Here is a 26,446-nt window from a genome sequence, read left to right as displayed (position 1 = left end):
TTCCAAGCTTTGATCATCTTGTGCGGGAGATTAAGGGACGCTGGACAAGATACTCACCCCGGGCGCCAAAATCTCTTGGCGCCCGCAAAATCGTTTGTACCTAATGTTCGTTCCAATCGGCGTCGCTGGCTTAGGACACTCAGGCTAGCATAACCCACGCCTGTTGATCCTTCGTCACTTTAGGAAGATTTTCGCGATAAATCCCAAGACGATCCAATGCAAGACACTGAATTTGCTTCAGCCACCTTGTCCCAGGGCTGCCTCGAAGTCGACGCTTCCTTACAACGGCTTTCAAAGCTTTTCTGGGGAATCTTCCTTCATTCATTCGTTGAACATGATCACTATCGAAGCTGTGATCTCTCAACACGAGACTCTTAGATCCTCACAAACGGCTTCGTTTCTCACTTGATCCGACGATTGATTCCCTTAACCTCCCGAAGGTTCATCCAACTAAAAATGTTTCATTGAGAGACTTGAAGAATGCAGTGAAATTATAAAAGATCCTGTGAAGATATCAGAGTTTGATTAATAGACGTTCTAGATATCCCAAAAATCAAACTCATTGACCAGCATTTCGGATGACTTTGGGAAAACCCAATTGGAATCCCACCTAGTAAATTTTCGCGCACTTCAAAGTCCTCCGATATACAACAAGTCATCCCCGGGCAGTTCATTGAAAATGGAGAACAATTAGAGAGACTTGTGCTTTCTTATCATCCGCGCAGATTGCCGAATGAATTTATTGCACTTATGTGTGTTGTTAAAAATTATCGACAGTGGCTCAAATCCCAATTAATCAGTTTTTTTCTTTTGAACAAAAAAAAAATGATAAGAGATTTCTTCGAAACAATTCGTGCGCCCCCGCGAAATGCCAAAAGTACAGGTGGTATAAAAGATGGAATGGTTGGCGAAGGTGGCACATTCGTGAGTGCACAAAGTAATCATGAAGCTGTTCATTCTGTTGGCTCTGGTCTTTGCTTCGGCAGGTGAGATCATCTTCTTTTAAAAGTGATTCTGGTGCTAAGTGTTTGGTTCTTTTTCTGTTTCTAATTTGTGAACAGCCGCCTACCCCAAGTATTTCCGTGACATCGATGGATTCATCGTCGGTGGCCAGAATGCCAACATCGCTGACTTCCCCTATTCCCTGTCTATGAGGCGCAATGGTGGCCACATTTGTGGTGCTTCTGTGATTGCTGCTCGCTGGGCTCTGACCGCTGCCCACTGTGTCCCCGGTGCCCCTGCTAGCCAGATGACCTTCCGTGGTGGTAGCTCCAACCGCCTGTCCGGAGGTACCCTCTTCCAGGCCGATCAGGTCCACAGCCATCCACAGTACAACAGCCCATCCCAGCTCAACAATGACGTTGCTGTCCTCCGTGTGACTGCCAATCTTGCCGGAACCAACATTCGCTCTGTCCCTCTGGCCGGAAGCGGTGGTGATATGGGTGCTGGTGCCCGCGCTCTCATCAACGGCTGGGGACACACCCAGTGGCAGGGATCTCTTGCTACAAATCTACAATGGGCCGAAGTTGGCGTTGTCTCCCGTGCTGCTTGCCAGTCTGCCTACGGAAGCATCATCACAGCCAGTATGTTGTGCGCTGCTCATCCCGGACGCGATGCCTGCCAAGGTGAGAATGAACTCCACTTTTCAAAAAGGCGACTCAACTATCATACTAAGGATCATATCATTAACTTTTTGTTTCCTTCGTTCTAGGTGATTCTGGCGGCCCATTGACCACTTTGGGACACGTTCAGCATGGTGTTGTCTCCTTCGGTCACCAGTGCGCTCACCCCAACTTCCCCGGAGTGTATGCCCGTGTTGGAGCTCCTGTTATCCGCAGCTGGATCAACAGTGTTTCCGGCGTCTAAACGAATGTCCATATTTGACAACTAAAATATCTCCAAAACAAATTCCACTAGTTTTTACAATGTCCTCTCTAACTGCGATGTTTAATAAATTTGCAATTTAACTCTCTAATTTTTCTGTGATTTAATTCAAAGATCCTCTGAGAAGCAGTTTATTGAAAGCGAATAACAATCCAAGCAAGTTCGTTCATCATTAGCGTCGAACCCGTTGAACTATCAATTGAGATTGAAAACATACGCATGGCAGTGTAGAAGCATCATAGAATGTCCTAAGTTCAGTTAAGATATGTGCAAAACGTGGAAAAGTCGGTCATTTTAAAAATGTTTGCAGCATAAAATCAACTCGATTTACTGAAGGTGCTAAGAAAGTATTATTGAGAACGATGATTACTGAACATAGAGGAAGTGTTGAGAGTGATAGAGATAGATCGTAAAAAGTGTTTTATAGATTCAGGAAGATCCAAAGCGGGTATCGACTAGGAAGCACAAAGTGCTATGTGAATGGTCTAGTAGGTGGTTCTTTCTTCATCACGGAAACTCCAGTGAAGATATATATTGGTTTGTACTTTAGTGTCTTTACAGACATCTCTTTTCCTATTCTTTAGTGTCTTTAGTTTACAAGACAAGTCGGACATTTCAGGACATCCACAAATCCTGTTAACAAAGTTCAAACGGTTCAAACCAATCTATTGTCCTTGTATCTCCTACAAGGTCCTGGGACTTGACAAATCTCTCTGAAATTATTGGTTCTGTGGACTAGGTTTCTTGTTTTACCACTCCAGAAGACTACAAGCCATCTGCCTTTTGAATTTTCATTTTGCTTTGATAATTATTTAATTAAATTTCTGTGCTCTCCAATCTGCATGGGCTTTCTGTTTTTCACGACTACTTCACAATAAAATCCGTGACAACTGGGACTTCTTGCATAAAACATCTCCTTAACTCTTTCCGGACCACAACATATCCAGCGAACGAATTTCAGTAAAACTCACTTTATTGTAAGTCTTACTGGTCAAATATGATACTTTTGTAGAGAAAGAATTTTCTCCGCCTCTGGGAAATTGGAAAACGCATGGGAACTCTCGTCCCCTAAAGAACGCAAAAGATAGAAACTTAGACAAACTTCAATTTTCCAAAAGCCAATAATATCAATTTTGTGAATTATTTTTGCATGTCAAATGACTCCTTTACAATGTTGATCACTAAAACAAGAAGAATTATTGATCAGTATCTTGTGGGATGTCCAGGAAGTGCTAAAAAGGACACCAAATTCCTGCTTGCCAACAGATCCCTCAAAATATTTCACACAATAACACTTTAATACACATTTCCCCCAACACGATGTTATTGCAGACACATTAAGCTTTCTCAAGAGCCAAAAAAACACTTCCTGGACAATCAGAATTCACCAAAATCTGGAAGAATAGGAAAAACTTCCCCGAAAGCAATCTCCTTCGCTGCCAAATGTCAAAATTATCGGCCATATTGACAAAAATTTCGCTCCCGCTTGAATTTTCTTACAAGGTTGGTGTCAACCCAGCAACGAAAGAGTTCCCTGTTCGACCTGTCGCGACGGTGGCGGCCTCCCAAATGTTCAGAAAGTGGTGGCCATCAAAGAGAACTATTGCTTCAACCGCGTTCGCTTTTTGCCAGCCCGTAAGGATTTACATTGGACCGAACCCTGTTCCGAACGCGTTTGCTGAACGATGTTCAAACAGGGAACTTTCGTTGCTGGGAAAAAGCAAATGGCGGGCACTGGCGGGATAACCTTACATTTGACCTCTAGATTTTTGGGGACGAGAGTACCCATCAACTTTGAACAAGTTTTTTGAAAATTTATGAAAAAATTGTTTTTCGAATATATGTAATCTGTAATTGTTAGTTATCATACTTATTGGCCCCGAGAGGTTTTTCCTTATTCGGGTCTAGAAATATGAAAAAAGTCACAATATGTGCAAGGAAGCAGAAAATCGAAAATTCACGATTTTTGACCAAGAATATCTTAGCTCAGGAGTTAATTGGGATCCTGCAAAAAATATCCTAGATTTGGACATCCTTATAGTTTGTAATTATCCAGAAGAATCGGATTTTTATCGATTCTAGATAGTCTAAAAAAATTATTGTTTCCATGGGTACCCAGTGTCCCAAAGGAGACGAAAGAGTTAACTCTGCACTAGTCCTTATCCAAATCGGTTTCCATCAGTGATACATGATTGTTTTTGTTAAAATTTGCCAGTGCGGCCAGTGCCGCCCTTCAGGAGGTACTACACTCGCTAAATCTCGCGATTATACTTACATAGTTTCCCTGTGATAAGTTTACGTGGTGATCTGGGAGGAACAAGAAAACTAAGTAAAAGACTTTTCGTCGCCAGATATCCTCGAATACTGTTACAAAGGCAAATTCAGTTAGCACAGTTGCTGATGCAACCAATGTATATTATTCTTCAGCTCAATTCTATGTACAACAAACAAATAGCAAACCATCACCATTCATCAATCACCTTGCAGAAGACAACGCGTTTGGGAAATGTAGTCACGGTTCGCACGCAATGACGTGAATATCCTCTTTAGCTGGTTCTCAAGATGAGAAATGACCAACCAACTCTTTGCAAACAAAAAGTACATTCGCCTCGCTTGAATGCTCACTACGTGAGATTCATTCCTACGTTTCTCTAGCGTTATGTAGTCCATTAGAACGTAGAAATCCTGTACTTGACTTTTTATGTATGATCCTTCAATATTGTAGTAAAGACTCATAGCTGTCGATCGTTCTATCATAGTTTCAAGATTTTCTTTAGACACTTTTCCTTGCACAAGGAGTTCATGGTTAATATCATCAAATCTGACAGGAAGCCGTACTTAGCTGTAGGTACCCGCATTCTTATCAGCGGTTAGGGATACACTCAGTGTCAGGTATCTCTGTCCCATGCGGTAACGTATGCTAAAGTTGGTGTTATCTCCCGCATTTCCTGCCAATGCGCCTATGCAACGATCGGCAATGTAGTCATAGATCGCTATGTGCTACTCATCCCGGACGCGACACTTCCCAAGATTAGAATTATGTGTAAAAATGGAAAACATTTTTCATTTCAGATTCCATTTTTCACTCAATAAGACACTCCCTGATGGTTTTTCACTCTTTATTCGGTCTTCATTCTTCGACGATCTGTCTCAATATGTCGTTGTCTGTCTGTTCGTTCGTCCTAATCTATCGAGAGCGCCGTTTTGCGGAAATTCTCCTAACTATATATTTTTTTTAAATTGACAGTTGACCACACCATGTTCTGAACGAATCGGAAAAATTATTTCGTTAACTTTTTTTCCTGCTTTCTAGGTGATTCTGGCGGGCCATTGGTAAACATGGCAATGGTCCAACCTGGTATTATTTTCCTTTGGTTACCAGTGTGCTCATCCAAACTTCCCCGAAGTGTATACTAGGGTGTTTCAACAAGGTAAAAAATTTTTTGGCACTATTCTCAGGGTGCTCTACATGATGAGACAAGAAAGTTTTTCTTCTACGACCATATGATCAGACGCCGTTTAGAGGTGGCTGAACGTCCCTCTCTGTAGTGTAAAATCAGAAAAATGTTCTACAGAGAGGGTCATTCAGCCACCTCTAAACGGCGTCTGATCAAATGGTCGTCGAAGAAAAATTTTCTTGTCTCATCAAATACAGCACCGTGAGAATAGTGCCAAAAATTTTTTTTCCTTGTTGAAACGCCCTAGTGTATACCCTTATCAGAGCTCCTATTATCCGCAGCTGGATCACTTATATTGCTTATATTACAGGCGTCTAGGCTAAAAACGAATGCTTACTACCAAAATACCTTCAATAAATTTCCACCAATTTTTACAATATCCTCTCTAACTGCGCTGTTTGATAAATTTGCATTTCATATATTTTTAATAGTTTCAAAAAAACGACGAAGGTTTTATCAGAGAACAGGGTCTCCTGTGGTCATCAATCAAATTTCATTGAATGAAAGCTCATTTGATAGAAATACCAAGACATTGAGAGTTTTCAGAGGGAAAAACCCCTTCTGATATGCAACACAATTGCCCTGATAAACGTTAGAGTATAATGTTCTTTTATGATTTGTTGATTTCCATGAAATCTTACACAAGACTGGAGAATTGATTTACACTTATCTTGAGACTCTTTTTATTGGTAAGCCCTATTCCAGTTTCGGGGGAATTACGCATTTCGATAGAGTTGATTATATGGGGTAGAGAAGTTGTACAACAGCATTCACGGTCTTATCCGTAACGTCTGGCAGTCGGAGAGGATGGTTGCTGTTGTTTCGAAACACAGGAAAGCAAACATACTGGATTTGTAACAATTACAGAGTGATGGGCGTACTATTACAGGGCTAAAATGGTACGCCTAGAAAGTGAACATGGAGTACTAGGTGAGTTTTCAGCTTAGAAGATGCAGTACAGATCATCTATTTAAGGTTCTACAAGTGTAGCAATGCTGAGAAAATAAAATCACTGGTGTATCAGTTGTTTGTTACCGATAAACAGACTTAACACAACCAGAGTGCAGATGAAAAGAAGCTCAGCATTCTTACAAATCCCATGAGGTTGGTGAAAATGACCGTCTCTCAATCACAGTATCAGGCCTAAGATGGCATGAACTTGAGACGTTTTGCTTATGAAGAACAACTAGAGATACGCATGTCCAAGCTTTCTTATCAGCCGTGCTGATTGTTGAATTAATTTATTGCACTTATGTGTGCTATTAAGTTATCGACTGTGATATTCGGTCGGTGAAGAATCTGATGTAGTCGACATCCTGCCACCCACAACACAATCCGACCATTTTTGTCAATATTGATCATAAACAGTCTGAACATACGACAGATAGTTTTCCCGGTTCAATTCGCTTGAAGGGCCTTGCACATGTCTTCTGTTATTATAGTGTTCCTTACTTGTGAGGAGAGCCGTAATACTGGTTCAGGTACCAATGTAATCAATCGTGGCTCCCGTAACAAAAAAGCATGTCTTTTTCCTCATTTTATGGAATTCCGCTGTGTCCACCCAGTGTAATCGGACCTTACATATCTGCGAGGTCGATTTCCGAATGGTCCTGGTTTTTGGAAACAAGAGCAGATTGCGTGTTCCATCGAAATATAAAAAGAATCACGGCTTTGTTATCAGGAAAGATTTGCATTTTCCTTCCTCTTACGCCGGCCTCAAGCACTCCAAACACTGTGGCAGAAACCTCGCACTTATCCGTAACCAATGGCTGTGGTAGCCAACCTCTGACGATCTGTGATATGTTGCTAGTCCTGTGAGTGAAACCAGCCACTCCATTCTACCAATAGGCTGTTGACAACAATGGACCAAAGTCAGGGAAATAGTACCGCGCCCTGTGGGCAGCCGTTTCGGACGGCCGCAGTCCAACAGGCTCCACAAACCCCCGCCTTCATCCAGAAACTTAACAGATCTCTCTAAAATTATTGGTCCTGTTGGTTTAGGTCGTTTAGGTGTATCGAGAAAACTAATATTCCTCCACTACTTGAAACCGCAGTAATCACAATCCATTCCTTTTCCTTTATTCCTTCAGAATTCTTACTCTGCTTTAAGTCTTCTTTAAGTCGAGCCTTTTAAAACTGAATCTCTCCAATTCGAACGACAGTTTGCAAATATATGTAATCCTTCACATAATCAACTATCACTGAATTCAACTAATCAAATTTGTCTTCATGAAAATCATTCGCAAAATCTTGCTCCGACGAATCGTTGCTTACCTCACTGCTCTGCTTACCTAACAGATTACAATACCAGTTCGTTGAACCAATGCACAGACAGCGAAATCTCACTGCTTTTGAGGTTGCTAACCAAGCTACACGTATCTTACTTAAGTTGAAACCCCTTCCTTACATCGATAGTGACACAAATCCCAATTAATCAGTTTTCTTCTTTTCCACAATTAAAAATGATAAGAGATTCTTCCGAGACAATGTGCGCACTTAGGAAACAAATAGTATAAAACATGAAGGTGCTGAAGGAAGTGGCACATACGTGAATACACAAAGTAATCATGAAGTTGATCATTCTGTTGACTCTGGTGTTTGCTTCGGCTGGTGAGGAGATCGTTCTGTACCTTCGTAAAAGTGATTCTGGCGTTAACTATTTCTTGTATTATGAACAGATGCATACCCCAAGTTCTACCGTGACATCGACGGATTTATCGTTGGTGGTCAGGAAGCTAACATTGAGGATTTCCCGTATATGCTGTCTTTGAGGGCCTACTCTCAACACATCTGTGGTGCTTCTGTAATAGCTGATCGTTGGGCTTTGACTGCTGCCCACTGTGTCCAATACGCCTCCTCGGATGAGATTAGCTTTCTTGGTGGTACTGCCTACCTCTATGATGGAGGTGACACCTTCCAAGCCGACGAAATTTACATCCACCCAGAGTATTATATCCCGAGCGACTACAACAATGATGTTGCTGTTGTACATGTGACTAGTTCTTTTATCGTAAACGGCATTCAAGCAGTCGCTCTGGCTGTAAGCGGTGGTGACATGGATAACGGTGATCGTGCCCTTATCAAAGGGTGGGGCGCCACCTCGTATCAGGGACCTTCGACTACTGAACTCAGGTGGGCTGAAGTTAATGTGATCTCCCGTGAAATTTGTGACTTTGCATACGGCTCCATCACAGACAGCATGTTATGCGCCGCTTATCCAGGACGCGATGCATGTCAAGGTGACATATATTTTTTTAATTTTATTTTGATCGAAAAATCAACTTTTCTTGTCCAGAATTCAGAATCAATAATCATTCTTCATTTCTTTTCGTGTTTTTTAGGTGATTCTGGTGGTCCATTGACTACCATGGATCATGTCCAACATGGCATTGTCTCCTTTGGTTACGGGTGTGCTGACTCCCTCTTCCCCGGCGTGTACGCTCGTGTTGGAGCTCCTATTATTCGCGACTGGATCAATAATGTTACCGGCGTCTAAATGATCACATTTGACCACCAAAACGTGTCTAAGCCACTAATTTTGTCAATGTCCTTTCTAATTGCGATGTTAAATAAATTTGCAATTGAAACAATTGTTAATAGTTCTAAAGCTCAGCAGAAATTACGAATATTTTAAGAGATGATTTAGAAAATTTGTGTAGAGAGAATACGAGAATATCACCTTGTGAGGAAAACCGTTACTGATATTAACAAATACTATTATTGTTATTGGTGTGAATTTACCTGAGGATTATATGAAATTGGATTAGATTTGCTCTACTTCCTGATGGCTGGGCACTCTTCCTTGACTTTTACCTGAAAGACGCAAAGATCTAATCATTCGGCTCCGAAGGACAATTTTCGATCTTTCACTTGCGTCGTTTTTACCACTGCAGCGTAAATCTCAAAGTGTCAATTCAAAACAAAATATATTTACCTTCAAACAATAATGAGAATACAACGAATAACAAATGAGATTTTAAAGATTTTTTGAGAGATTTAGGATGAGCAAAACGTGACAAGATTTTTTCGATTTGACAGATAGCGCGTGAAGTTGGCTGCAAAACCAACCCCATAGCAATTTGATACGTGACTCTCCTCAGAACTGTCCCTGGACTTGTCCTTCAACAGTTATTATAACATCTCGAGATGTAGTTCCAAAAAGTGGCCCAGGTACCTTGACTGGTCAGCTTTCTGTACTGATTCCATATGTTTGACGTCCTTAAGAGAGAAGATAATAGAGCTCCAGGTTGGGACGTTTTAATGACGGAGGCGGGACAAACAGTTGCCAGAAATGTCCTCCGCTCTATTCCAAATGCCAGAGAGTAGCACAGGATGTGAATATTATCTTTTTCGTTTTCATTACAGCATAGACAAATTTAATCTGTGCCAATGAGGTTTTCCTTATTTCTTATTCCTTATTTCTTTCTTATTCTTTTTGTGTGGAAGCCAAAAACACAGTAATTTGTGAACGACGCTAAGCGTCGTAGGGTAAAGTAGGGTAACATGGGGTAATTCGGAATCATGACTGTTTTGGAATTTTGTGATTTTCTCACTGTTTCAGATGGTCCAAGAAAAAAATCACGAAGAAGTACAAGTCTTTAGATTCGAGAGTACTTCTTCGTTGTTTTTCTCTTTTGCCATCATAGTTAGGAAATCTTAAAGTTCTAAATTAGACATGATTCCAAAAACAAATTACCCCATCTTAACCTATGGCGCATATGGTTAAGCCTTCGGTCTGAAGAACAAGGGCTAAACGAAGTCAGGAACCTACTTAAGCATAGAAATAGAGGTTTATTGCATTGAACAAAAGTTTGTATATTTCACTTCTTACATTTAATGCTAAGCTTAATTCTAAAATTATTCGGTGAGAACTGCATCTACTGTTAAATCTACTTTAAAAAAAACACAGAAACTAGATAATAATACTCGTACTTTCACGGATGGAAAATTCGTAAAAAAAAATCTTTGTAATAAATTAAAAAATTCTCTGTATTAAATTTAAACAAAATCTGTTCGAATTCTTTGGTGTTTGAAACACTGACCTCAATTAATTTATAATCTCTCATTATATATAATCATACTTATATAAAATCTCAGCTGAAATAAAAATTATTACTGACGAATTATTGCTAAGAAATATCCTGTTGTCGATAGGAAAGAGATCTTTAAGTTTATAAATGCGTGAGAAGATTGCATCAAGCTGAAGATAGAGACAAGGAGAGTCTGTAGAATTTATGAGATTTCCTGTCTGATCAACAGATCAGGCTCAGATCGCAGAGAATCCGTAAGATATTGCACTTTCATGGCTCTCTGGAAGTATCTCTTCTCATTTGGCGAATTTACAGTGTACACAATTGGCTGAACTCCTACATTTCGCCACAAGTCCAGCACTTGCCTCAAAGAGAAATCACATGGAAAATCTCACAATTTGACCCGGAAATATTGTCTCATAGGTCATTTCGCGTGTTTTTTCTTCATTTTTTGGGCGGATTAACCACTTTTCGCCATATTTGCAAAAGATATAACAATAAATTATTGTAAATTTCATGAAAATCCCTTAATATTGCAAAATGACATCATAACTAAGACAAACCATGGCAAATTTAAGGATATTTGCTTCATTAGATAATCATAATCAAATCTGAAAATGTTAACAAACATTTTTCGAATTTAATTGCCGCCCGAATTAAAGAGTAGCCCGATCTTAAAAGAGCCGAATTAGCGAGAGTCTATTGCACCATTCATTCATTCACTGGACGAATTCAAAGCCAATATGGCATGAGAAATCTTTTCTGCTGCTGCTCAGCTTTGAACCCGAGACCTCACAGTCATAGAGACCGGCAACATGTTCCTCATTTTTCCCAACCCTTCAAGAGATTGCCCAGAGAAGGACATTTCGTCCCATTTGCCCTTATACGAAAATTCCGTTAAATCATTCCTAATAACGATTTTCCAATGTAAACAGTTTAAAAGGCTCTAGAGAGCGTATTCCTCAACCAAGTAGTATCTAATTTGGATTCGTTCGAAAGGTCTTGGAATTTCTGACAAGTAAAAAATTAAAAATGAGTAGTTAGAAATTAAAAATTAGCAGCAAAAATTAAAAATTAGCAGTAAAAAAAAAAGTGGTCAGTAAAAACTAAAAACGAGCAGTAGAAATATTCGAAATGATCAGTAAAAAATAAAAAGTGATCAGCAAAGAATTAAAAATGAGCAGTAAAAAACAATGTCCTGTTTTTATTTTTTACTGCTTCTTTTTAATCCTTTTCTGACCAATTTTTATTTTTTACTGACCACTTTTTAGTTTTTACTGCTTCTTTTTAAGTTATTTCTGATCAATTTTTATTTTTTACTGCTCATTTTTATTTTTTTGCTGATCGACTCGAATATTTCTATAAGCTAATTTTTAACTTTTTGCTGGCCACTTTTAATTTTTTACTGCTCAATTTTAATTTTTTGCCCATCGCTTTTTAATTTTTCACTGATCAATTCCAATATTTTTACTGATCAGTTTTAATTTTTTACTGCTCATTTTATTTTTTTGCTGATCGACTCGAATATTTCTACAGCTAATTTTTAACTTTTTGCTGATCACTTTTAATATTTTACTGCTCAATTTTAATTTTTTGCCCATCGCTTTTTAATTTTTCACTGATCAATTCCAATATTTCTACTGATCAGTTTTAATTTTTTACTGCACTTTTTTAATTTTTTACTGCTCATTTTTAATTTTTTTACTGACCATATTTTCTTTTTACTGTCCATTTCTTTCAGAGAATTCTATTTCTTATGACATAAAATAAACAATTATCTATAATTTTTAATTTTTTACTGATCAACTCGAATTTTTCTACTGATCGATTTGAAGTTTTTGCTGACCAAATTTTACTTTTTGCTGACAAAATTGAATATTTTTACTGATCATTTCGAATTATTTGCTGATCAAATTTAATTTTTTACTGACCACTTTTAACTTTTTATATTGATCATTTATTTTTTCGCAATTAGAACTGTCTTAGAAATGATGTCAAGCCTAAAGCGGTTCCAATCGGTTCTGAACCGGTAATTAACTGATTCATAACCCATCTGTTCAATAAATCGTCTGTGAACCGGTAAACGGAAAATGATGCGAAAGTACTTTTGAGGGGAAGTGGGGTACTTTTGAAAGTAGGGCACCTTTGAAATTAAGATTTTTCATCTAATTTTAAATAAAATTGAGCATTATCGTGATATAATTTAGCTGCACAAAAAAAATGAGAAGCTAAATTGTATCACGATAAGACTTAATTATTTAAAAATAGGTGAAATATCCCAATTTCAAAAGTGCCCCATTTCCCCCTATAGCGTCTAAGTCACGCGTTCGAGCATCTCGCAAAGCATGGGACGCTTTGACATCGTTTTTTAAATTCATCTTTAAGGATTAATTGCAGCATTCAGCAAATAAATTAAATTGGCATTGGCGAACCGTGGTTATCTCCCCCTAAATATGAGACAAACTATATTTAACAAAAGAAATTGTACTCACTGATTGAACTCGTTCTTGTCGATGAAAGCCACTGATATTCCAATCATCGGGACAATCACATTCCGCAGAATAGCACCAAAGATCGCAGTAAAGAGGGCAGAGAAGAAAGCCGGAACCACCTTTGGAGGTTCGATTTTCATCAGCCACAGGCCGCAGATCAAATCGGAAAATTGCTTCCTCAGCTGCAAAGGATCGTCAAGAATTTGTTTATGCTTCCAAGAGGGAGACCTTGGAGGAAACTTACCTGGTAGATATCCAGAGGGGACTTGCTGCAGAAGATGATGCGGTGGCGAGGAAAATTCTCATTCTTCGCAATGATCTGCTTGAGGGCAGAAACGATGGAAGAATTGCCCGAGAGGAGGAGGAAAACTGTCAAGTTGAGCCTCTCAACTTGGGGAATGAGGTTCGCTAGGGTGAGGATCCTTTCGGGAGGGAATTGGCTTCTGAAAGTATAAAGGGGATGTTGAATATTTTCCATGAAGCTGAAGAATAGAGGGAGACTTACGCTAGTGGATGATGCTCGGAAATATTGAAGTTCTGAAGGGATTCAAATTTTATCTTGTCGATTTGGGCAAAATGTCCAGCCTTCTGGAGAGTGGATTTGTGCAGAATCACCAATTCTCCGCACTCCGTCATCTCCAGATTGAGGAGAACTTGAGGGCAGTTGAGGGAGGCGCACTGGAAAACAGAATATTACTGCAGAATTTGCTGGGAATTATGCCTAAAGGAGACTCACTTTCTTGAGAGCTGCCAGGGAATTTTCTGGTGTATCGAAGGCTCCTCCACGGTGAACAACTGGATAGTACAGCTGTCCAGTCTTTTCGCCCAGAATCGAAGCCAGCACCTTGGGACTTGGACTTGGAAGTCTGGCAAAGAAGGAGGCCACACAGAGACACAAGATGACAAACGTGAGCCATGGGATGCCCGCCAGAGTAACATTGTACAGTATCCAGAGGATGTGGCAGATGTGACAGATAAATGAGAAAATATACCAAGCAAGTTGATAGAGCATCTTTACAGCTTTGATCAAGGTGTAAATGCTCATTCAGCAAACTCTTTATTTCTTGTTTTCCTTCACCGAAATAGTGGGTGGATCACGCTGAATGAAAAACTAGTTATGAAGGCTAAGCTTGTTACTTGGAAAATGATTCTAAAGGTGTCTACACATTATAAGAAATTTCTATCAAAAAAGAGCTTCCAGAAGTGTTCTTCAAGAAAATTGCCTACACATTGGTGAGAATTTTTGACAAAAAGATGGGTTTTTGAAAAAAATTTGTCTAATGTGTAGACAAATTTCTTCAAAAATCATATCCAATTGAAGGTAATTTCCATCAAAAATTTTTGAAAGAAACTATCCGCTACACATTGGAATAAATTTCATCAGTCATTCTTGACTGAATTCTTGAAGGATACCATCACGAAAATTTGTTATTTTCTGCTGGAAAAAGTGAGAAAAACGTTTGGTGAAGTTCCGTGGGGTAGTATTTAGTGAATTTCTGAAGAAAATCTTCTTAATATGCAAGGGAATAGTGTTTTTTCTGGAGATGTCGTTCCTGGTGGAATCCAACCCTGCCTTTGAAGGAACATTTCCTGTGATTTTCCTCCGGAAATTCCCGGAAGTTAATCCATCTGTGTATTCTTGAGGTGTTCCACGGTACAGTGGCCTCGTACTCCATGGATTGCAAAATGGATGGAAAGGAGAAAATTTACGGGCACTTTGGAATCTCTATATGCCTTGGTTACCAATTAAAACAAGAGCTAACCAGAGCCACCGATGTGATCTCAATGCAAACGAGAGCTGTCCGGAGCTACCAGAAGCCATTACTTGAACCCCCAGAAGAACATCAGAATAATCTTTTATATCATTCACTTTCTCAACCACTAGGAACTATGTGGGATTGCTTCCTTTCGAGAACACCAGAACTGGATAGCCACAGGCCTTCGATTCCTCCGTGGGACTCCCAGTTTGAGTAGTAGTGCATGAAAAGGTGATGAGAAATAAAAAAAAATCTAAAGTAAAATCCAACATCTCCAGAAAAACACTATTCCCTTGCATATTTAGAAGATTTTCTTCAGAAATTCACTAAATACTACCCCAAGGAACTTCACCAAACGCTTTTCTCACTTTTTTCAGCAGTGAAACAACAAATTTTCGTGAAAAACAGTCAGAAGAGTAAGAGACTTGGAAATGATGGCAATCTGTCAAAAATTTTTGATGGAAAATAAAAAACCCAGTGTGGAGGGATTTTTTTTCAAAAATTCCTTCAAAAATATGAATTTTTCTTTCAAAATTTTTTAAAATAATTCTTGATGTAATCAGGTCCAATGTGTAGACACCTTAAAGTTTGATGTCAAAATTTTATTACTGAATAGGGAGTTTTAAAGTACAAACTGAGGATTTTACTGAGTTGCTCTGGAATTTGAGGATTCCTTTTCATTAATAAACGCCTTTAAGTAACGCCTTTAACAAACAAAGTTTTATAACCCTGGCCGAACCAGAGTTCGGGGGCTCTTGGTGCCTAGAGTGGGCAGTGACTGCCTTTATAAAACTTTGTTTGTTAAAGGCGTTACTGCTTACAATAGTATACCGAATGATAAGCGCACTTCTGCTGCAGCCATTTGCCAATTTTTTCAAATTGAAGCCTGAGAAGCTTGGGATGTGGAAAATCTTTTCTTTTTTTCTCTTCTTTTCTCTCTTTATTTCTCTTAATTTTCATTTTTATCCTTTTTTATTTTATTTTTTTTATTATTATCTTTTTTTTCTTTCACAATTGTAAAAGGGATGATCCTATTATTGTGAATAAATACATTATTATTATTATTATTATTATTATTATTATTATTATTATTATTAATAAACCTTTTACAAATGAACGGCACAGATAATCTGAATAATCAAGAGTATAAAAACTTTCTGCAAAAATCCAAAAGCTGTGAACGATTTCTACAGAAACGAGCAAGGTAAAATTGTAAACAAAGCTCCAAGTGTCCCTTCGAAGGTGGCGCTGCGAACTGTTTTGCATTAGATTTTTCGCAGAATTTTCCCACTTTTCCGCAATGTCATCTCCTAATTTCATACTTCTATGAATTCTAGGCACTCCATAGGGTATTCAACATGAAAACCGATAATAAACTCTTCTTACTTTGCAGGAAAATTGAAGAAAAAATACCCTCTCAAAAGGCGACATGTATTTTCTACGCGTACAAAAACAATCAACAGTAGCGCCATCTATCAACAAATTAGACGACGTCACTCTACCAAAATAGAATCTTATTTTTCGCATTCTGATTCTGTGTTTTCCCTTGCATTTCCCGATTTTTTCAGTGATAGGGGTGCGGAAAAGTGTAAAAAATCCGCTGAAAACCCTCTTGAAGAAATTCCCAAATAGTATCATTAGTCAATTAACAAATAAATAGGCTAGATAGGGATGTTTTGTTGATTGTTGATGGATGTTCTAATAGGAATCAAAAATGGTATTGTTTTCCTTACCAAATTTTCCGTATTTTCTTCATTTTCATGGATTTTTTTCCGTGGTATTTAGGGTGCAAATATCTCCCAGCTTGAGCGTGATATCGGATCTGATCAATTTCCACCCAATGAGCACTACTTTGGGCTAGTTAACGTAAGTGCAGAGAGGCCGGAAGATTATTTGTGTGTAACTTTGAAGGTCACCGGAAAACTAATTGTGCATTTCCATTTCCGGAACAGTTTGGCAATACATGCTACAGCAATTCTGTGCTACAGGCCCTCTACTTCTGTCGTCCCTTCCGTGAGAAGGTGCTGGAGTACAAGGCCAAGAACAAACGCACCAAGGAGACACTGCTGTCCTGCCTGGCGGATTTGTTCTACAGCATTGCCACCCAGAAGAAGAAAGTGGGCTCAATAGCACCGAAGAAGTTCATCGCGAGGCTGCGGAAGGAGAAGGAGGAATTTGACAATTACATGCAGCAGGATGCTCATGAATTTCTCAATTTTCTCATCAATCACATCAATGAGATCATCCTGGCGGAGAGGAATCAGCACGGGAAGGGCAAGGGAGGGGGGAATACGGAGTCTCCGCCAGAGCCAACGTGGGTCCATGAGATATTTCAGGGGATACTCACCAGTGAGACGCGCTGCCTCAATTGCGAGACAGTCAGCAGCAAAGATGAGAATTTCTTCGATCTGCAGGTGGATGTGGATCAGAATACCAGTATCACGCACTGCCTCAAGTGCTTCAGCAATACAGAAACCCTCTGCAGTGACAACAAGTTCAAATGTGACAATTGCTGCAGCTACCAGGAAGCTCAGAAGAGGATGCGCGTAAAGAAGCTGCCGATGATCCTGGCGCTGCATCTCAAGCGTTTCAAGTACATGGAGCAATACAACAGACACATCAAAGTATCCCATCGGGTGGTCTTTCCACTCGAACTCAGACTCTTCAACACGGTGAGTGTTTTTTCTTTACTTTCACTTTCTTTTAATTTGTTTAGCAAGGTTCCTGCGATTGATGAGATTTTTTTTAGTCCGATGATGCCCTCAATCCTGATCGACTCTACGATCTCATGGCTGTTGTCATTCACTGTGGATCCGGACCAAATCGCGGTCACTACATTTCCATCGTCAAGAGCCACGGATTCTGGCTGCTCTTTGACGACGACATGGTCGATGTGAGTACAAAAACTTTTATTTTCTTCAAGCTAGAATCCTATTAGACAATCTTAAAAAAAAGTTAAAAGACAATGATCCCTGTTAATTTTTGATAATTGCATATATGACCCTGGCCGTCGCGCGCCCGTAAAGCCTATAATGCAGGGGCCCATCAAGCCTAATAAAAACTGAAGCTATTTTTAGCTTATTCCTTTTAAAAATTTTGCAAATATTGCACTGCGATTTAAACAAATTTGCTCGTAGTTCTTGTATTATTTCGGCGAACATTATAAAATATATCTTTTGGGATAGCTTTTAATGCACGCTTTCGAAATATATCAGAGTGATAAGTCAATACTCTTTAGGAAAAAACTTGCCAATAGTCTTCAGTGACTCTATGCAAAAACGTATGGAAAAATGAAATGTCGAGAGGCCCCTGCTATAATGATAATAATAATTTTGATAATTGGAAGCCTTCCTGAAATTCGTCTGCTCTTTAAAATTAACAAAATTTTGTAGGGTAAATAAGAAAAAGACCTTTAGAATTCTAAAATATTCAAAGTGGGACGTTTTTTCATTGGAAAAATAATTTTTCCGGACGAGTCGCTGTGATTAGCGACAACAGCCAAGACAACAACCTTTTTTCGGGTGTGTCGCTGAGATCAATTGCAATTTACGTTATATATGAGTACCTAAACTCAATATCTATATGCACATGAATAAAAAATCGTTGCATTTCAAAAAGTTTGTCGCCCGAATTTCTGCCTTATTCGGCTGATATTTCGACCCCATATGCCCGAATTTGAGAGAGTCTACTGTAATTAGAAAATGATATTTTCAAAGGAATTAATTTAAATGTAATTCCACGAAGAAAACCCCATTGGAATATTTTCTTTATTGGAAATGATTATTTTTCGGGTGTGTCGGTGAGATCGGCGCCCGAAATTTTTTGGGTGTCACTGAGATTAACGGAAAAGTGAATTTTCATGAAATAAAAACGCAAACGGACTTGAATTAGAAAGAAATTAATTAGGTAAAGCTATTTGTGATCAAAGGAATTAATTTTAATGTATAATTTTGTTTAGAAGATCGCATTAGAATATTTTTTTCAGTTAAAATATTTTTTTTCGAGCGTGTTGCTGCTATCAGCGACAGATAGCCAAGACAGCAACCTTTTTTCGGCTCAGTCTCTGTGATCAGCGACAGAATTTTTCGGGTGCCATTGGGATCAGCAATAAAGACCCTAGTTGAACTTAGCCGAAATCCACTCGAAAAAAAGGTGTGTGTCTTGGCTCACTTTGTCGCCGGAATCAGCGACAAAGTGATTATTATGAATTGAAAACGCAAACGTATTTAAATCGGACAGAAATTAATTAGGTTAGTGATATTTTTAATCAAAAGAATTAATTTTAATGTATTTCCTTGTGGAAAAATGCATTAAAATAATTTTTTCGAACGCGTCGCTGTGATCAGCGACAGGTAGCCAAGGCAGCAACCTTTTTCGGCTCAGTCGCTGTGATCAGCCATAGAATTTTTCGCGTTTCGTTGGGATCAGCGATAAAGTAATAATTTCAAGAAATAAACATGAAAACGCGCTTGAATTAAACACAGAGAAATCCAAAAAAATTTTAAATGTTATTTAATTCAGAAAAGTTTATTTTATCCTGCAGTATTGATCCAAAATCGGTGTAAATATTATGCTTTTTTGGTGTATTATGGGTTAAAGTTACCCTTTTTCATATTAATTTTACTTTTAAAAAGGTGTAAAATTAACATTAAAAAATATTGATATATATCATATATTGATATATGGCATATACGATCTATGATTCAGGGTTTCTGCCGTTTACCTGATGAGATCGGTCGTGGTAAGTCGGCGGCAGACGCAACCAAGCATTAATTGAGGAGAAAATATATAAATTGAAAATTGAAAAAAAAAAAATTTTACACCCAAAAAATGTTAAAGTTATGAGGAAAAAGTTAATCGCAACTCGCAACCCCGTTTTTTTTCTCAGTGAATAGAGAAATTCATGTTTTAAATAAAAAATTCTAATGTACAGTGAGTGTCAATAGTTTGTTGCCTAATGGATGTTTGAGAAATCAAGTGAAAAAAATGATAGAAAAAAATACTTTTCCAAATTTTTCTTTTTGCAGATGAGTTCCTTGTAATCCGTAGATATTATTTATAGTTTTCAAAAAAAATAATTAATTTTATTTCATATCAAAAATAATTGTTTTCCAAAAGTTGGTCATTTTTGAAAAATCAAAAGTTTGTTGCCTCATTAAAAAAACTAATTCAAAATGGTGAAAACGTGCAACCAACTTTATGTAAACCGGTTACATTTTGAGCTTATGTCATTTGATAGGCAAATGGTGGATTTGTACATTTTTAAGGCTTTCAATGTTAAATATATAGTTGTAAGAGTGATGATAAATAACAAGAAATAATCAGTTTTTTGATAATTCATAATTTAGGTTATAATGGCAAATTACAAAAAGTTGAAAGGTGGGATATTGTCCAGAGATACTGCTGGAAGGAATCGGCGTCGCTTAATTGTCAAATTTTATGGAAATTCATGAAAAGTTATACATAAAATGGTCAAATATTATAGTTATGAGGCACGAGTACATCTGAAAAACGCTACTGGTAGACCCAGGGTTTCGACTCAGAAAGTCGATAACCGCATTCTAGGTATCTCTGATAGTAACCCCATGATGTTTGCTTCAAAAATTCAGAGTCGGCTGGTTACAGAAGGCATACAGGCTTCAAAACCAACCGCAATTTAATGAAAGTGGTAAGAATAATTACTTGGTTTGCAGGTTTCCATTGGTAAACAAAACCAATCTGGTTAAAAGGTTGTAAATTCACTTGGAGCATGCTAAAAACGTAAAAATACAACCTCTTACGCAGTTTGGTTTTGCTTACCAATGGAATCTTGCGAGTCAAGTACCTATTCTTATATTTTCTTTCATTTTGAGTTTGATTTTCGAAGCATTTGAAGCCTGTATGCCTTCTGTAACCAGCCGACTTTGAATTTTTGAAGCAAACATCATGGGGTTACTATCAGAGATACCTAGAATGCGGTTATCGACTTTTTGAGTCGAAACCCTGGGTCTACCAGTAGCGTTTTTCAGATGTACTCGTGCCTCATAACTATAATATTTGACCATTTTATGTATAACTTTTCATGAATTTCCATAAAATTTGACAATTAAGCGACGCCGATTCCTTTCAGCAGTATCTCTGGACAATATCCCACCTTTCAACTTTTTGTAATTTGCCATTATAACCTAAATTATGAATTATCAAAAAACTGATTATTTCTTGTTATTTATCATCACTTTTACACCTATATATTTAACATTGACAGCCTTAAAAATGTACAAATCCACCATTTGCCTATCAAATGACATAAGCTCAAAATGTAACCGGTTTACATAAAGTTGGTTGTACGTTTTCACCATTTTAAATTAGTTTTTTTAATGAGGCAACAAACTTTTGATTTTTCAAAAATGACCAACTTTTGGAAAACAATTATTTTTGATATGAAATAAAATTAATTATTTTTTTTTGAAATTATAAATAATATCTACGGATTACAAGGAACTCATCTGCAAAAAGAAAAATTTGGAAAAGTATTTTTTTCTATCATTTTTTTCACTTGATTTCTCGAACATCCATTAGGCAACAAACTATTGACACTCACTGTAATTTTGTGTATAAGAATTTTTTTAGAGTATTCTTTAAGTTGAAATATGTTTTTGTGCGATTTGTGTTTATTTTGCATGAAAAATATTACGAAAAGGCCTATTCATTAGCCAACACACCCACCATTTTTCGACTGGTGCGCTTTTTGTGCTAGCCAAGTCCAAAACCATTTGTCGGCTTTTAGGCTTTCGGGTGAGCCTGGACACAAACATTTTCGGGTGTGTTTGACAGAATTAGTTATTCAATATTTATTTGTATTTGCATACTTTTGATCAGCCTCTAAACTGCGCGGCAAGACGCAGGATCGAGAGAATTAACGAAAGTTCCCTAGAATCTGCGAAAATTAACGAGAATATCCCGAAAGTTTCCGATATTTTCTCGGCTTACAAGAAATCTGCCTAGCTTTAATTATTCTGTGGGATCTTTTGAGTGATTTACAAATCGGGATAAATCGGTTGAGAACCGGTACATTATGTGAAAGTACTTTCGAGGGCTTTGAGGGAGAGCATCTAAGGGTCTTGACAGACTTGAGGATTAACCGAGAGACGGCTTAGTGTAATGATATTCGAAATAATGGTTAAACCACATTTCTAGCATTTTCCACTAAGCCGTCTCTCGGCTTAAGTCTCAAGTGTGTCAAGGACCTAAGTCACGAATTCAAGCACTTCTGAACAAATGGGACGCTTTGCCACCCTTTTTTGATTTTACATCTCTTATACGGGTTTCAGACCTAAGACTTAGGGCCTCGACACACCTGAAGATTAGCCGAGAGACGGCTTAGCGTAATTATATTCGAAATAATGATTAAAGTACATTTCCATTATTTTCCACTAAGTCGTCTCTCGGCTTAAGTCGTAAGTGTGTCTAGGGCATTAGCCATCTGGGTTAACTCTTCTAATTCCTTATCGGGCATTATTTTTTTTTTAGGAAATCGTTGTTTAGGATTGGATATTTAGGGCAAATGATCCATTAGATTTTGAAAAATCAATAAAATTGCTTGTTATTTAGATTTTTGAGACCTTCGGGAACTGGACTAAACCTCTAGTCTGAAGCCGGCCTTAGTTTTCAAGTTTACTCTTCGATTTTCTTATACAGAATTATTTTTCTCATTCTAGACTTTTTTTTAATCGCAAAAATATAAATTTTTATACTGGAATTTGATAAGTGATTTAAGATTCTTTTATTTTTACTTTAAATAATTAAGAGAAGGAAATTAAAAGTGATTTCAACGAGAATTTATCGATTTGTTTTATGAATTGATTCTTAATTATTTTAATTTCTTTTGATATTTCACAAGGAATAATTGCAGCATCTTTTTTTCTTTTGCAGAAAATCGAGGCGTGTACCATTGAAGATTTTTATGGATTGCCCACTTCAGACATTCAGAAATCATCCGAGACTGGCTACATTCTCTTCTACCAGTCACGGGATTGCCTCTGAAAGTCCCTTCTGCCCAGCCTCAAATCCCTTTCCCCCTCCTATCTCTAATATTTATTGCAAAAGAAAGTATCCTCTAATTTATTGTCTTCACGCGTTTAGATGGTGATTCCTTTTCTGTTAATGAAGAGCATTTTGTAGAGAGTGAAATAAGCCTGTTACTAGACATGTTTGTAAAATTATGTTGATCACATGCAGCAATGAAGAAAACAAAAGCCACTTAGCCATATTTCACGGAGTTTTATTTGGGGCCAAACTTTAAGCTATGAATTCATATGGGATTGGCGCCAGGACAATGGGTTCGGGGGCGTCCTTGAGGATTGTGGCACCACGAGGCTGAGCTGGCTGACGCTTCAGGTTGACGTAGACGCCGGTGGATTTGGCCTCCTTGATCTTCTTCTCGTTGTCCTTCACGCGCCTGAGGAAGTCCTCACGGCACTTGGAGTGACTCACATGCTCAATTCGCACGTTGATTCTCTTGGGGATGATACGATGCCTCACGCGCTTGTTCACAATCACGCCCAGAGCGTGTTCTGTCACATTGAACACCCGGCCGGTTTTGCCGTGGTAAGCCTTGTAGGGCATACCCTTCTGGACAGCACCGTTGCCCTGAAATCCGGAAGAAGGATGGGATTGATGATGTGTTTTGGTAAGGAGATTCTCAGGAACTTACCTTGATGTCAACAATGTCCCCGATCTTGTAGACTTTTAGATATGTGGACAGGGGGATGACTCCGCGTTTCCGGAAGGGACGGGAGAACATGTCCCTGGTGCCACGGCGATATCCCTTTGAATTTGTCATCTTGAGACCTAGAAATAGCCGGATAAACACAAGAAAGCCATTAGTTTTTGAGGTTATGTGCCACGTGCAGAACTCCCAGAATTTTCATCCCATTTTCTGCCAATTTCGCGCTTTTGAACTCTGTCTAATACTTTTAAAATATCCCCAGGATACTTAAAATCAAGTAAAAGGAGATTTTCATGCGGAAAAATGCAGATAAATAGGAGAAAAGTGGAAAAATATGGAATATTTACTACCTTCGTGGTTTTCACTGAAAACGTCAAATGGAAAGAAGGTTTGCTGAGTTTTCCGCCAGAGGCGCTGGGGGAAATATGGAGAAAAATATTTATTTACTGAATTCTCCACTGGATAATCGTGGATTTGTCCAAAAATACTCCTCTCCAGGGACTGAATTTAAAGGGTTCCAACTCATTCAAGAAGTTGTTGGAGCCTAATTCAAGAAGATCCCTCAAGTTCTTCCAGAATATTCCTAGTTTTGACCAAACCGTGTGATAGTAAAGACATATTTAGTATCCAGAGTGTCCTCCTCCAGCATTTCAACCACTGGGTGAGTAGAAATCCCATTAAATCGTGTGTAAAATCGTCAGATGAGGAAGTTCCCTCAATCCAGGCATCATTGCGGGCATTGCGGGGGAGTTTTTTGCTGAAATTCTTAAAAATCTCCTAGATTTTCTTGCTTCTATCTAGTGTGTTAATCCCCCTCGATCTTTAGAGTTTAAACCAATAAAATCCTAATTTTCCGCATTGCAAATAAATGCAAATTGCGCGTTTGCAATTCAATTCTTGCGTCCCAGCTTCCGGAATTTCTGCTGTGGAGTATATGTCACTGGTGGTCTTATTAAAAATCCTCCCACCACTCTAGCATAATTCCCTGAGGCTAGAGATTGGGAGAGGCAAAATTTTTCGGCACAGTATCTGTGCAGCCGTTGAAGACGCTAGTCCGGAAGCCTGATAATTTTTTTGTGCTGTCCCAGTGGGGCTGATCTAGAAAATTCTCTGCTATCTAGGTGGACTATTTTTTGTACGCGGGAGATAGCAAAAAAAAAAGAAATGATGCTACAAATTTGTGTAACATTCTTCATGGTGACCATTCTGGCTGCTTCGGCAATTCCCAAGCCAGAAGAGAAGCGCGTGGTGGACTATGATCTGTCAGATGCACAGCACTTCCAGAATGAGCAGCACAATACACAGTACGATCATGAGGCTTTCCTGGGCAAGGAGGAAGCCAAAACGTTCGATCAGTTGCCTCCGGAGGAGAGCAGAAGGAGATTGGGGTGAGTGGCAGTTGCACATTCCAGAAATTGCAGTGATGTCAGCTACGCGTGGGCCGGGATAATTGCAATAGTCATGCATTTCTCTCTCGAATTTAGGGTAATTGTTGGGAAAATTGATGCCGACAGTGATGGTCTGGTGGATTTGGGTGAACTGAAGAATTGGATCCAATTCACGCAGAGGCGGTACATTGAGGATGACGTGGAGCGTCAGTGGAAGCAGCACAATCCCACGGGGAATGAGACAATCCCCTGGGAAGCCTACAGAAAAGCCGTTTATGGCTTTATGGATGACATGGATCCCCGAGATCTGGACAAAGAGGATGAAGGCTTCTCCTACAAAGCCATGCTCACGCGAGATCGCAGGCGATGGAGTTTTGCAGACAAAGACGGTGATGATCATCTCTCCCGGAAAGAATTCACCGACTTCCTGCATCCCGAAGACAGTGTCAGAATGAGAGACGTCGTCATCACAGAAACCATTGAAGACATCGACAAAAATGGCGATGGAAAGGTATCCGTGGATGAGTACATCGGTGACATGTACAGAACCAGCGAAGATGGCGAGGAAGAACCCGACTGGGTGAAGAATGAACGAGAAACCTTCGCAAAGTACCGCGACAAAGATGCCGATGGCTTCCTCAACAACGAAGAAGTCCGTGACTGGATCATCCCATCAGACTTCGATCATGCCGAAGCCGAAGCTCGTCACCTGATCTACGAAGCTGACACAGATGCCGACGAGAAATTGACCAAAGATGAGATTCTGGAAAAGTACGATCTCTTTGTGGGTTCCCAGGCGACAGATTTCGGTGAAGCCCTAACACGTCACGATGAATTCTGAATGTACCCTGGCCGCCGTAGCCTCTCTACTAAAAGAAACCGAGGAATCTCGCGCCATTCAACTCAAATCCCAGTGGATTACAATTCCTCCTGAGAATGCAATCTTGAACACTTAACAAAACTTATCTCTTAAATGTTCTCGCGCGCATCTTTGTAGTGCCAAAGCAATTTTTTTGTTCATCTTTTATGTAATTGTAAGAATTTTTTTTTTGGAAAATGTCTCATCCTCTTCATCTTGCGCATTTTTCACATCGATGTTTTCTCATTCAAATTATTTTTTGTACTAATAAAGAGAATTTAAAGAAAAAATCGCTTTTGGGGTTTTAATGCAACTGCGAGGATCTAGGGGAGCCAGGGGAGCCAGTTTAGTTTGGAGATGTCTTGGATTGCCTCAAATCAAAGGGGTGAGTTATTGAAAGAAAAAGGAAAAGTTGCTCGAAAAATTTCGTGAAACCTTCACAAAAGGTAAATATTAATTTGAAAAATTTCGTAAGTAAATCAGAGAGAGCAAAAGGAATGAAATCGAAAAATAAAATTGGGATGTCAGAGCAACAGGGTCAAGGAAGAGATGGAATAAGCCGTTTTAGTCATCAAGCTAATGTTAACTAGAAATAAGCTTAAACCGGCTTATGGTGTGATCCTTTATTGCAAAAATTCGGTGGCTCCGGCACAACTTTTAGATCAGGAAAATTTCATGAAGTCAAAATTCACATTCCTTTCTTTCTTAAAAGCTTTGCATGTGTCTGTCCTACTCTTTCATACTCTTCTTCTTTATTTGAACATCACACCAAATTAAATTTAGTTCAGACGAATTTCAGATTACAAATCTTTTGAGAGAGAAAGGGATGCGAATTTTGATTTTATGAAATTATACTAAGCTAAAAGGTGTG

General features: G+C 38.7%; 6 protein-coding genes across 6 annotated transcripts; 4 read left to right on the top strand and 2 right to left on the bottom strand.

Annotated features, from left to right (window-relative positions):
• Positions 1-711: 711 nt before the first annotated feature.
• LOC129799161 (uncharacterized) lies at positions 712-1,975 on the top strand. Its single transcript, XM_055842838.1, has 3 exons — positions 712-986; positions 1,062-1,625; positions 1,712-1,975. The coding sequence occupies exons 1-3, from the start codon at positions 944-946 to the stop codon at positions 1,864-1,866; spliced, it is 762 nt and encodes a 253-aa protein (XP_055698813.1). The 5' UTR covers positions 712-943; the 3' UTR covers positions 1,867-1,975.
• A 5,906-nt stretch (positions 1,976-7,881) lies between these two features.
• LOC129799162 (trypsin beta-like) lies at positions 7,882-8,932 on the top strand. Its single transcript, XM_055842839.1, has 3 exons — positions 7,882-7,952; positions 8,021-8,581; positions 8,684-8,932. The coding sequence occupies exons 1-3, from the start codon at positions 7,910-7,912 to the stop codon at positions 8,836-8,838; spliced, it is 759 nt and encodes a 252-aa protein (XP_055698814.1). The 5' UTR covers positions 7,882-7,909; the 3' UTR covers positions 8,839-8,932.
• Positions 8,933-10,132: 1,200 nt separating this feature from the next.
• On the bottom strand, positions 10,133-14,015 carry LOC129799153 (glycerophosphodiester phosphodiesterase 1). Its single transcript, XM_055842830.1, has 5 exons — positions 13,601-14,015; positions 13,370-13,542; positions 13,109-13,307; positions 12,865-13,046; positions 10,133-10,737 (listed from the first exon to the last, which is right to left on the bottom strand). Exons 1-5 carry the CDS (start codon positions 13,907-13,909, stop codon positions 10,575-10,577), a joined length of 1,026 nt encoding a protein of 341 aa, XP_055698805.1. The 5' UTR covers positions 13,910-14,015; the 3' UTR covers positions 10,133-10,574.
• Positions 14,016-16,153: 2,138 nt separating this feature from the next.
• LOC129799150 (ubiquitin carboxyl-terminal hydrolase 46) lies at positions 16,154-22,869 on the top strand. Its single transcript, XM_055842826.1, has 5 exons — positions 16,154-16,338; positions 16,407-16,487; positions 16,574-17,293; positions 17,371-17,514; positions 22,533-22,869. Exons 1-5 carry the CDS (start codon positions 16,336-16,338, stop codon positions 22,641-22,643), a joined length of 1,059 nt encoding a protein of 352 aa, XP_055698801.1. The 5' UTR covers positions 16,154-16,335; the 3' UTR covers positions 22,644-22,869.
• Positions 22,866-23,758, bottom strand: LOC129799171 (60S ribosomal protein L21). The gene is made up of 3 exons (XM_055842850.1): positions 23,679-23,758; positions 23,314-23,450; positions 22,866-23,249 (listed from the first exon to the last, which is right to left on the bottom strand). Exons 2-3 carry the CDS (start codon positions 23,440-23,442, stop codon positions 22,899-22,901), a joined length of 480 nt encoding a protein of 159 aa, XP_055698825.1. The 5' UTR covers positions 23,443-23,450; positions 23,679-23,758; the 3' UTR covers positions 22,866-22,898.
• Positions 23,759-23,823: 65 nt separating this feature from the next.
• On the top strand, positions 23,824-25,865 carry LOC129799155 (calumenin). Its single transcript, XM_055842832.1, has 3 exons — positions 23,824-23,989; positions 24,450-24,716; positions 24,813-25,865. Exons 2-3 carry the CDS (start codon positions 24,493-24,495, stop codon positions 25,555-25,557), a joined length of 969 nt encoding a protein of 322 aa, XP_055698807.1. The 5' UTR covers positions 23,824-23,989; positions 24,450-24,492; the 3' UTR covers positions 25,558-25,865.
• Positions 25,866-26,446: the final 581 nt, after the last annotated feature.

This window comes from Phlebotomus papatasi, chromosome 1, assembly GCF_024763615.1.
Source record: "Phlebotomus papatasi isolate M1 chromosome 1, Ppap_2.1, whole genome shotgun sequence".
NCBI classification, from domain to species: Eukaryota; Metazoa; Arthropoda; class Insecta; order Diptera; family Psychodidae; genus Phlebotomus; species Phlebotomus papatasi.
The sequence above is the reverse complement of the archived record's forward strand: the minus strand, read 5'-3'. Positions and strand labels throughout refer to the sequence as shown.

Coding starts and splice junctions, on each gene's coding strand:
- LOC129799161 (XM_055842838.1), top strand. CDS start 944: ATGAAGCTGTTCATTCTGTTGGCTCTGGTCTTTGCTTCGGCAG. Junction 987..1,061: donor TCTGGTCTTTGCTTCGGCAG/GTGAGATCATCT, acceptor ATTTGTGAACAG/CCGCCTACCCCAAGTATTTC. Junction 1,626..1,711: donor CGGACGCGATGCCTGCCAAG/GTGAGAATGAAC, acceptor CCTTCGTTCTAG/GTGATTCTGGCGGCCCATTG.
- LOC129799153 (XM_055842830.1), bottom strand. CDS start 13,909: ATGAGCATTTACACCTTGATCAAAGCTGTAAAGATGCTCTATCAACTT. Junction 13,543..13,600: donor CCCTGGCAGCTCTCAAGAAA/GTGAGTCTCCTT, acceptor TCTGTTTTCCAG/TGCGCCTCCCTCAACTGCCC. Junction 13,047..13,108: donor CCCCTCTGGATATCTACCAG/GTAAGTTTCCTC, acceptor GATCCTTTGCAG/CTGAGGAAGCAATTTTCCGA.
- LOC129799155 (XM_055842832.1), top strand. CDS start 24,493: ATGATGCTACAAATTTGTGTAACATTCTTCATGGTGACCATTCTGGCT. Junction 24,717..24,812: donor GAGAGCAGAAGGAGATTGGG/GTGAGTGGCAGT, acceptor TCTCGAATTTAG/GGTAATTGTTGGGAAAATTG.
- LOC129799171 (XM_055842850.1), bottom strand. CDS start 23,442: ATGACAAATTCAAAGGGATATCGCCGTGGCACCAGGGACATGTTCTCC. Junction 23,250..23,313: donor GGGACATTGTTGACATCAAG/GTAAGTTCCTGA, acceptor TCCGGATTTCAG/GGCAACGGTGCTGTCCAGAA.
- LOC129799162 (XM_055842839.1), top strand. CDS start 7,910: ATGAAGTTGATCATTCTGTTGACTCTGGTGTTTGCTTCGGCTG. Junction 7,953..8,020: donor TCTGGTGTTTGCTTCGGCTG/GTGAGGAGATCG, acceptor TATTATGAACAG/ATGCATACCCCAAGTTCTAC. Junction 8,582..8,683: donor AGGACGCGATGCATGTCAAG/GTGACATATATT, acceptor CGTGTTTTTTAG/GTGATTCTGGTGGTCCATTG.
- LOC129799150 (XM_055842826.1), top strand. Junction 16,488..16,573: donor ACTACTTTGGGCTAGTTAAC/GTAAGTGCAGAG, acceptor TTTCCGGAACAG/TTTGGCAATACATGCTACAG. Junction 17,515..22,532: donor TTGACGACGACATGGTCGAT/GTGAGTACAAAA, acceptor TTTCTTTTGCAG/AAAATCGAGGCGTGTACCAT.